General features: G+C 44.8%; 1 protein-coding gene across 2 annotated transcripts; it reads left to right on the top strand.

The window, feature by feature from the left end:
* Nucleotides 1–1,874: 1,874 nt before the first annotated feature.
* lum (lumican) lies at nucleotides 1,875–9,478 on the top strand. 2 transcript variants are annotated; one of them, XM_072709239.1, is made up of 5 exons: nucleotides 1,875–1,914; nucleotides 2,316–2,389; nucleotides 5,008–5,090; nucleotides 6,633–7,537; nucleotides 7,851–9,478. In XM_072709239.1, the coding sequence occupies exons 1-5, from the start codon at nucleotides 1,890–1,892 to the stop codon at nucleotides 8,003–8,005; spliced, it is 1,242 nt and encodes a 413-aa protein (XP_072565340.1). In that variant the 5' UTR covers nucleotides 1,875–1,889; the 3' UTR covers nucleotides 8,006–9,478. The 2 variants fall into 2 exon arrangements, with proteins under 2 accessions (XP_072565340.1, XP_072565346.1); XM_072709245.1 differs by lacking the exons at nucleotides 1,875–1,914; nucleotides 2,316–2,389 and adding an exon at nucleotides 4,691–4,861.
* The last annotated feature ends 1,311 nt before the right edge of the window (nucleotides 9,479–10,789 follow it).

Genomic DNA, 10,789 nt, shown 5'->3' on the forward strand with positions numbered 1-10,789 from the left:
CGCAACCTTCTGCCAGAGGGGAGAGTATGAAGGAGTTTGTGACCAGGGTGAGAGGAATCGGCCATAATCCTTCCTGCTCTTTTCAAGGACCTGGACTCGTACAGGTCCTGTAAAGATGGAAGGTTGCAGCCGATCGTCTTCCCAGCAGAGTGGATGATGCGCTTTAGTCTGCTCTTGTCCTTGGCAGTGGCAGCAGGGTATCAGACGATGATGAGGATGGACTCAATGATGGCAGTGTAGAAGTGCACCGTCATAGTCTTTGGTAGATTAGTCTTTCTTCAGCTGCCTCAGGAAGAACATTCTCTGTTGAGCTTTTTTGGTGAGAGAACAGATGTTCATCTCCCACTTAAGGACTTGCTGATCGTGGTGCCCAGGAAGCGGAAATACTCCCCAGGGGTGACTGGTGAGCCGAGCAGGAAGACGGGTAGAGGTGGGGCAGAGCTTTTCCTGAAGTCCACAATCATCTCCACAGGTCTTCAGGGCGTTGAGCTCAAGGTTATTCCCATTGCACCAGGACACCAGGCGATCAATCTCCTGTCTGTAGGCAGACTCGTCCCCATCAGAGATGAGTCCGATGAGGGTGGTGTCATCTGCAAATTTCAGGAGCTTGACAGACGGGTGGATGGAGGTGCAGCTGTTTGTGTAGAGGGAGAATAGGAGGGGAGAAAGGACGCAGCCTTGCGGCGATCCGGTGCTGATGGTCAGAGAGATAGAAATATGTTTCCCCATCTTCACATGTTGCTTCCTGTTGGTCAGGAAGTCTGTGATCCATCTGCAGGTGGAGTTGGGTATGTGTAGCTACGAGAGCTTGTCGTGCAGGTGGGGTACACCAAAGATGGCCGCAGGTGACCAGCGTGACCGGTGATCCACATGAGAAAACTTGCAAAGACAGTACACGAGCACGCTCAGTCACGCACTGGGAAGACTGGCCAGCTCCCTGGAAAAAAACGCACCACCTTCTGAAGCAGCGTGGGCCCCCTGGTGCAGAGTGAAACCTGCAGATGATGAGCAACTGTGTTTTTCCACGGGCTTCAGCATGGACAGCCACATGCCACGAGAACTCCAGTTGGTGCAAACGTAACACTGCAGCCTTTCATTTGAGTAATTGCATGTTTAACTAGAATATACCTTATCATAAATGCAAATGGTCAATGAAGTTCAATTCATCCCTTCTACAGTACAGGGTCATGGCGAACCTGGGCCCTGGAGCATGTTCAAAGATGTGCAGCGTGCAAAGCAGGGAACAGCAGGTCAATCACAGAATCCACGCACTATGGGCAGTTTAGGACTGTAAATTGCCAAATCTGCATACTTTTGGACTAAGGGGGACACCCACAGGAACAACCGGGATCAGATGCAGGTACGAGGCCACAGTGCTGTCAACTGAGCCGCCATGCTGCCCGACTGATCCTAGATCAGGCTAAATGTTATTCATGTTTTTTAGGCTTGCTTCAGTCGTGAAGGCCAACTTCTCCACATGACACACGGGCTGGGGGGGAAGGGAGCTTTATTTGGGGTTAACAGACTAACAGACTTGAGGAGAGGAACAGGCACTTTTCTATAACAGCAGTAAGAAAAAACATAATTAAAAATACGAAACCAGTTCCAACCAATAGAAAAATCTCAAAAAATGTAAAGTATTCCTCGGGAATTTATTGAAAAAAGTTATTGTTTTTTCTAAAATTAGACACTTGATCCAATGTCTTTATGGTACCTTCAAAGGACAGCACGTCCAGTCATTGCCACAGAAAAGCCAGCGGTGGAGAGGATGGGGGCCGTGGAAAATTCACATTGCATAACAAAATGGAAACTTCTCTGCTTCTCCCTCGGCTGCAGGGCTGCTGTGGTTCGACGCTGTGGGCCTCTACCCCCCCAGACCAGATGCGTAAATGTCACAAGAGGTAGAAATAAGCAGTAAGTGGAAAATTAATTTGTAAGCGACTGTGGCTGAATTTTTGTCAGGTTTTTATAGACGAACCCTCTCATCATTACAGACCAGAATCCTGCAGATTTTAAGATGCATGTATAAACTACTATTAAAATATGAGTTATTTGATTACTACTAATTTAAATGTATAAATTGTAATAATTGCTTATTAAAGCTACCTGAACAACAGAAAATCTAAGGACAGAATATCAGTAGGAAATCAAACTTGTAAACCTAATTAACAGACAAATAAAGTCACAGTTACCAGAAATACATTAACATATCAATGAATTTCCTTGGCAATGTATAAGGGTAATTGAGAAAATGGGAAAGTTAGACTTTAGCAGAAACCCGGCATCGTTATGAATTCGGTTTCATATGTTTACAGCCACTGAGGGCACAGCTCATCTAAACATGGAGTCACAAATTCCTCAGCGTGTCCCACAGGAAAATACGGACATGGTAAGTGTCGGATTGTACTCCGTTTTAGGCTTTTTGTCTCTAACGACCAAAAAAAACAAGCGGAAACGAACGGAAAGATGGCTTCCCTGATTGCCAGTAGGTTATGTAGTCAAAGAAGATTCAGAAGTTTAAAAACAGCTTTTATGACGTAGTTTATCTGGCATTTGCTCCGTTCCAATGGACTCCATATGTTACGGCTCTGACATACTTTGCCAGCTTGCTCTCACCTGTAGGTGCGTCTGTGTGTCTTATGGAGAGCAAGATGGAACAGAGGAACACAAGAAGGAAACACAATTGCCCCACGCATCTCTACTCTGTATTTGAATCACAAGTCAGGGATCTCCAATCGGGACTGTGCTGCAGTGTTTACAGGTATTTTTTGGACTTTTTCACTTTATAGCTACTACAGCACAGAGGTTAAAGGCAAAGTGGATTCTTCTCAATGTGCATACTTGACTACTTGTGTACCCGTCCTACATCATCCTCCATTGCTGAAGACCACTTCCAATACTAAGAACATAGGTACAGAGGATGGTAAAGATCCCCGGATGTCGTTCTTGCCATGCCCCAGATATCAAGAATACATCGGCTGTATCCTCACCAAATGAGAACAATCCCATCATTCATTGGGTCCTAAGTTCATTCTTGGGAGGCAAGACTGCAAGACCGCTATTGCCAAGACTACAAGTACAACTTTTGCGTTCTTGGTAATGAGAAACCCCCTTAGGTTTAATTCATTCAATGACGTGCTTAGGCAAAAAGCAACACCAGCACAGATTGCCAGGTATAAAAAGCACCGGTCTGAGGAGGGCAACTTAAAGCTGACTAGTAGAGTGCACCTCTTACCAGCAGGGAGGTCTTTGATGATAGATGTACAGTCATTGAGATGATGGTGCAGTGGACAGTAGACAGTGGTATTTGCTGAAATTGTAATTCAGGGAAGTCAGCACAGAATTATGTTTAGAGAAGAGAGGATATTCTGGTCTTTCATGTTTACACACTGTAGGCCATGTAATTTAAAGAGGAAAAAGGTGACCCATAATCACAGGTGGACCAAGGAGAAATCATAGGTAAGTCTGATTGGACATCCACTTAAACTGACACAATAACTGACCAATGATATGTAACTTGTGGAAACCTTTGGTCTCTATAGTAGGTAAAAATGTTGACATAAAAATCAATATTCACATGATTATAGCTGCAATATGGTGTTAAAACTACTATGAAAAAAATGTAATTGTGCCAAAAATTGTGTATTTGTGGAGTATTATGTGGCTAGTGAGAGATTTACTTACACAAAAACATTCTGAGAGCAGAAGGTAAAATGATTGGTTCGGAGAGATAACCAATCAGATTGTAGCAGAGGTGGGTCCAAGCAAGTAGAGCAGGTGGGGCCAAGACATCTGATTGGTTGGTCCTGCCTCCTCTAGTTGCTTGGACCCACCTCCTCTACAACCTGATTGGTTATATCTCTGAACTAATCATTTTTACTTCTGCCCTCAGAACATTTTTGTGTAAGTAAAACTGTCGAGCTATTATGTGGTGGGGTACATATTACTACATATCTGGAAATTTGGCCCCTGAACAGTTTGTCAATGAAATTTGAGAGTATCTTCTGCACTTTAGCCCAAACTCTGGGAGGCAGGAAAATGGAACAGAGCAAGGATGGGATGAATGAGGGGGGTGTCAACTTTTTTCAAAATGGAAAACTGCATTTTGACCATTCATACGCGTAATTAAATGCTGCAGGCTTCAAAGTCACGCAGTAGAGTCAGAGCAGACCTTTTTGATGTGAGAGGCCTCTGATTTATCCCCAGCATCTGCAAGAAGTTGGACACGGGTCATACCATGTTCCGTGATGGAAGGCACCATGTCCTGAAAACAGAGGGGTGTGGAATAAAGACTTATGTAAATTGTGCTTGGCTGAGTTTTTGCTGCTTTCTCCCAAGAACATCCCACATTTGGTGCAATTTTATTCTGTTTAATCAGAGGCAGCTGCCTCCCAGACGTTTTAAATCACTGTTTTCCCAAATCACTGTTTTCCCAAGTTTCTTTTTTTTAAAGAGGACCTCTTCCAGATGTTTTCTTTTTTCATTTCTTTTAATCAAGTATTCTTTAAGCACTTTTGTCTAACATAAAACCATATGTTTGGAGTTCATAAACAATACGTATATATTTGCATTTCTGAGGTTGGCGGGAGACTTATAGCAAAAACACATGTGGGACGGCATAATTGAGGGGGGCGCTCTCTCTGACCAGACAGGTATATATGCCGATGAGCCCATGGTTTGCGACTCCCCAGCCTGATAGGACTCCCGCTGAGCCCGTCAGGAAACACCTGTATCTCATCAGAGAGGGTGATGACTCTCGCGGACTTCGTAGCTCAGCCTGCGTTGCCCATATCCCTGTTTTACAGTCCAGAGTGACTCTCCAGTCTGCCTGCTGCATTCTCTCAGTTCCAGGACCACAGAGGTCTGGCAAAGTCTTTCCCTTCGCCTTTCTCTCTTTCCATCTGTCTGTCAGAAGCCCACGCTCTCTCTCTCTCTCTCTCTCTCTGTCTCTCTCTCTCTTGTTCACCCTGGCTCCCTGTCTCTCCCCCTCTCTCTCCCTTCCTCCAGAGACCCTGTTCTCCTGAAAGAACTCAGCTTTACCTGCAGCTAACTAGGGGCTGCACCCTCCTGGCCCACATCGCCACATTAAGGTAAGCCTGAGCCTGAGCGCATGCTGCTTGCTTCTCTCCATTTACTGTCCCGCTCTCTTCCCTTCCCCTTTCTGCTCCTTAAGCCTCACCTGAAACATACTGAATTCCTCCTTGTTGAGGCTCAGCGCTGTTACTCTAGCTGCAGTCAAACCATTATTTGGCGTTAACCATCACTCATATAAGATGCAATATGGCAGCGTTCTCATTCTCTGAGTGTCCGGTGGTGCCGTAGAGGGTCTTGCAGATAGACTGAGCATCTCCCTGGACAATCTGTCCCATATCTCTTTGGCTGGATGCATGGTTAGTTACAAAGAGAGTTCTTCATGTCAGCTTGGCTTTAATAGTGCCGTCACTGGTGTGATTGTGCATCACAGTGAATGAGAGGAAGCTCCGATTAAAGATGTGTTTTTCATTTTTACTCATAATCACCTTCTCACATGGTCTGCTGCAGAAAGCCATCTGGCTTTAATCACCTTAGCAGATACTGGAGTTCATGCAGACTGTTGGTCTGTAGGACATTATACACAGAGTCCGCAGTGAAAGTCTGACAGTGGAGCAGCCAATGAATTTCTGCAAATTTGAGATATATGGACATCATGCTTTTAGGGTTCTTAATTGCTGTGAGGTTTGGGAAGGGTTTGGCGCAGACTGACTACATACTTCTAGACAAATGAGCGAATCTCCTCATCCCTCCATGTGCTCCGCCTCTGTCTGATTTGCGTAGACTCTATCCCTGTCATGTACAGTCCAGGGTGGTGGAAATACTGATTGTTGACACCCACAACCCTGGCGGCTGATTCAGGCTGCTTTACCTGTGTATCTGATATTTCCATGAATCCGTTTTACTGTTTTTTGATGTTGCTGTGCAATAGCATAAATGCAACTGGAGAATTCAGCTTATAGATACTGAGCTTTCCAGCAAATATTTATATATTGTGGTTATTATACTTAATGATGAAAGGGGGACACATCATTCTTATAAGCAGACAAACCGTCACTCAGGTAATGCTAAGTAGGTTCTGTTTTGCCAGTGGATTTACTGCAGCATGAGTTTTGAGATTTTCTGGAAATGACGTGACATTAGGCTTCTCAGGTGGCCCTTCCATTTCCTATTATAGTCCTTTGACTTTGTTCACTGACACTGTCTACTGACACTGACACTGTCCACTGACGCTGTCTACTGACACTGACATTGTCCACTGGCACTGTCTACTGGCACTGTCTACTGACACTGAACACTGTCCACTGACACTGTCTACTGACACTGAACACTGTCCACTGACACTGACACTGACACTGTCCACTGACACTGTCTACTGACACTGACATTGTCCACTGGCACTGTCTACTGACACTGTCTACTGACACTGTCTACTGACACTGAACACTGTCCACATCACTCAGCATAGTTTCACAACAGCCCCTGGGAAGTTACGCCCACTCAGTGTAGGGATATCCTACCAGTCACCATAACTGTCATGGTCTAAGTTGTTTGTTATGAAACTAAATGGAATGTCTCTGTTGTGTTTGTGTCTGGGACAGATCAGCTTTAGATCCCTTGGACAGAAGGATGACCATGCTCCTTGTGTGCATGTTGGCAGCGCTGGCTGGTGGAGCCCTGTGCCAGTACTATGGGGAGTATGACTACTACCAGCCCTCATCCTTACTGGGTCCGTCGGGGCCCAACTGCGCACAGGAATGCGAGTGTCCCATCATGTTCCCCAGTGCCATGTACTGCGATGGCCGCAAACTCCGCTTCATCCCCATCGTGCCCTCAGGCATCAAGTACCTCTACCTGCAGAACAACCAGATTGAGGAAATCAAGGCGGGCGTCTTCGACAATGCCACTGACCTCCGCTGGCTCGTCCTAGACCATAACCAGATCCCCAGCAACAAGATCGCCAAGGGCTCCATCGATAAACTGGTCAAGCTGGAGAAGCTGTTCTTCAGCTACAACCAGCTGACGGAGCCCGTGGGGCCACTTGCGAAGAGTCTGAATGAGCTGAAGATGATCGAGAACAAGATGACCAAGTTCCCTGCCAACACTCTCACGGGCTTGGAAAATCTCACCAATGTGGACCTGCACGGCAATGAGCTGACCACTGAGGGCCTTGCTGGGACCTTCAAGGGCCTCAAATCCCTGATCTCGGTGGACGTCAGCAAAAATAAGCTCAAGAAGCTGCCTGCAGGGCTGCCAAATACCCTGGAGATCTTATATGCTGATTACAACAACATTGACAGCATCAGCAGTGGCTACCTGCAGAAGTTGCCAGCCCTGAAGTATCTCCGTGTCTCCCACAACCAGCTGACCAACACAGGGATCCCCGCGGGTGTCTTCAATGTCTCATCTCTCATCGAGCTGGACCTCTCCTTCAACAAGCTCCAGTCCATCCCTGAGGTCCATGAAAACCTGGAACAGCTTTATCTGCAGGTCAACGAGATCAACAGTGAGTTTCTTTCTTCTGGCAATGTTCTGAATTCATTTGTACATCCCTCGGTAACATGACTTAGTGCCCTCCCAGATGCACATTTAACCCATTTTAAACAGGTAAACACACTATATTTTATGGGTAGAGTTTAATGGCTTGATTATTTATAATGAATAGATATCTCTAATGTCACTTGAATGCAGATAAGTGATTTAGAAGAATGCTCAACACAATATTAAATTTTGCTTGGTAGCCTATCTAGCTTAACAATGCTAAGAGTCATCACATTTTTCTAGTAGAGACTACTGTCATGGGTCTGTTTGTTCTCCAGAATTTGAGCTAAGCAGCTTCTGCAAGTTCACCGGACCCCTGAACTACTCCCGTCTGAAACACCTCCGCCTGGACATGAACCAGATCACCCACCAGGACATGCCGTTTGACACGAGCAACTGCCTGCGTCAGGCCACCGAGATTGTCTTCGAATAGAGACCTTTACATGCCTTCATCCTGCTCCCTATCCTCTCTCGACTTTAGCTATGAATGAAGGTACACTCCCCTGTCTCTCCAGCTACAAACCTTTGGCCTTTAAATCTAGAATTGCTCTCCTTATAAAATTATGAATTTTCTAGCTACGAACCTGGGAGTCCTGTGGTCACAAACCTAAGGATTCTCTAACTACAATCCTTGCCCGCCTGTGATCCTTTGAATTTCCTGGATGTAAACTTAGGAATTCTCTTGTTGTAAAGAAATATATTTTCCTGCTACAGTCCCCTGCTAACCCTAACCCTAACCCTAACCCTGAATTCTATAGCTACAAACATAGGAATGCAGCCTCAGTTGAATGACACACCCATGGAATTTTGTTTAATTTAAACCACCTCCCACCCCCTCCCCAGTTAGTCTCACAATGAACCAGATAATGGGACAATGAAGGGCAAATGAATCATCATTTGTTTGTGTGTTTTGACTTCTCAGATATTTAGCCGGCATCCAGAATTCCCACTGTAAACCATCTGGTACATTCAAATGAAACACTTTATCAGTTATCACAAACAAGCAGCTTTCAGAATATAGTAATGCTGACGCTAAACCACAATATCCCTTGCTATTCTCTACTGTCCATTGTTTATGACCGACAGTTTTGCAATGACACAGGCATTCTTTGGTAGTTTCCCTACAAAGCCTACAATAGGCTTTTACTGCACATAAATTGCACCAATCATAACAGTATTAACAACGTATGCTTTACACAAAGCAATAACATCATGCTCTGTCCTAAGTACTTTTAACTTAAAAGCTAGTACACACATAAACCCTAGATCTTTAGATAAAGTACATATTGTTTCATGACAAGCTGTTATTGTTTAATGCAGAATAGCTATGCAATATATATAATGTTTTTGAAGAGTCTGGTGCCTCTTTTGTTCCCTTTTTCCTTGTTTTTAATACTTTCATATTTTATATGGTACACAGCCCAATGCTGTACTTAAAACAGACCTGCAGGTAAGGAAACAGTCCCGTTCATGTGTGCCATATACTGGAAAGGGAAATTGATGAAGTTTCCTTACTTTAAAAATGAGCTATTGTAAAACCTTATAGAAAAACATCAGTCATCAAAATCCCATAACGCTCCTGCCCATGATTTCTTTATTTCTGTCAAGATGGACACTGAATAAAACTGTTGAGTGAAATTGTTCAGAATTATTCTTGATGTCTTGGCATTTTGTCGTTCTGTGCTAAATGCTTCTGGTCAAGAATATTCCATTCACTCGTTCTGTAGCAGCTGTTAACATTTATACAACTATTCCGTTACTTGCATATCAAAACCTCGTGTGATAAAACGCTGGTATTTGAAGTCTCGGGTTCCACGGTTTGTCATGTTGTGAGGTTTGACTGGCTCATGAAAGAATTTGCTGTAACAGTATAAAACTATATAAATAAAACTGATTTACAAAACAATCAGCTTGGCAAATTTATGTAACTCACCTTTTATAGACTGATTGCAATAAATGCTTCATTTTTTCCAGAAGTTTTCCAGAGGTTAAGGCATGACCACCCTGACAATCAGGCCTGATTGTTTAAAGTATTCAAACAGGTGGGCCTAGTTAGTCTGTTACTTTGGATAAGTTACAGAGGGCAGCACGATCTTCACAGAGCTCAACGTGAATAATATGTTGAGAAACCGAGAGAGCAATGTCCTAAATGGTGCCCAACAGCTACTTTTTGTTTTTTGCTCTTTTTTTGTTTCTTTTACAGGACCTCAATAATGCAAGCTTGGAATCAGAAAGGCATTCTGTCTGCATGGTCAATCGCACATGATAGGTGAAAATGGCATTGTCAGGATCCTTTGAGCAACAACGAGGTCTTGCGCAGACATAAGAGGCGTGTAGGGTTTGTGTTACATCTGTGTGCAGCCGTAGCGAAGGTGCTGGAGCCAAATCAAATGTAAACCGAAACGTGAAGTATGACTTTCACGAAGGGGCTAAGTCAACACCGTCGTGGGGTTTGGCATGTGTAACTAACCTTGCTTTTCCTCCTGCGACTGAGTCTTGTTTCAGTGGATATGTGCAGTGGAACATGTTTTTTTATCAAGGGTGGAGCATCACACCACAATCCTGGAGGTGGAGAGAATTTTGACACAAATATGCTCCCCTTATCACACTTGGATCATGATCACACTAGTACATTACACATGAAGAAACACTCACTTTGTGCTGACCCGATGACGCAAAACATTTCGACTGTAAGCCATGATTTCCAAAGCTCTGCTGATTCTGGGCCGGACTCTGCAGTTTGCCCGCTACTTCACCGGGTTGCATAACCCAGGCCTTTATGTGAATGTAGGGACCAGAAATTGAAAAACAGCCCCTCGGCGACGGAGCCGCCTCAATACAAGCGTCCACTTTGTGTGCGCAGATGCTAGCGGGCTGTATCGTCTTCCGGGAGGGCACGGCACGCCAGGCTGCTTCTGAGGGAGGATCAAATAAAGCAACGGTATGAAAGTATTCGCACAAGAAGTGAAGTCGGAGGTCACTTCCTGTTGGCTGGCCTGTCTAGCAGGTGAAAAATTCAATGTGTGCCACATTCTTATCATCTGACAATAACAATCATGCTCATGAGGCTGAGTCTAATCCCCTCGTTCTGAGCAGTGGATATAAACTGTGAGCGTGTTTGCGTGCAGATGCACTGTGACTGTCTCCTTTATGCCCCCTAAACCCACACGTCCCGCCCCCCCGCCCCCCCCCCCCCCCGTGTGAGGCGGACAGCCAG

The sequence above is a fragment of the Paramormyrops kingsleyae genome, chromosome 1, assembly GCF_048594095.1.
Source record: "Paramormyrops kingsleyae isolate MSU_618 chromosome 1, PKINGS_0.4, whole genome shotgun sequence".
Lineage (NCBI taxonomy): Eukaryota > Metazoa > Chordata > Actinopteri > Osteoglossiformes > Mormyridae > Paramormyrops > Paramormyrops kingsleyae.

What these genes read in the sequence shown, in the direction of transcription:
- lum (XM_072709239.1), top strand. Translation starts at nt 1,890, where the DNA reads ATGTCACAAGAGGTAGAAATAAGCA. An exon ending in ACAAGAGGTAGAAATAAGCA is followed by an intron (nt 1,915 to 2,315) that starts GTAAGTGGAAAA and finishes ATATGTTTACAG; the next exon opens with CCACTGAGGGCACAGCTCAT. An exon ending in CACAGGAAAATACGGACATG is followed by an intron (nt 2,390 to 5,007) that starts GTAAGTGTCGGA and finishes CCCTTCCTCCAG; the next exon opens with AGACCCTGTTCTCCTGAAAG.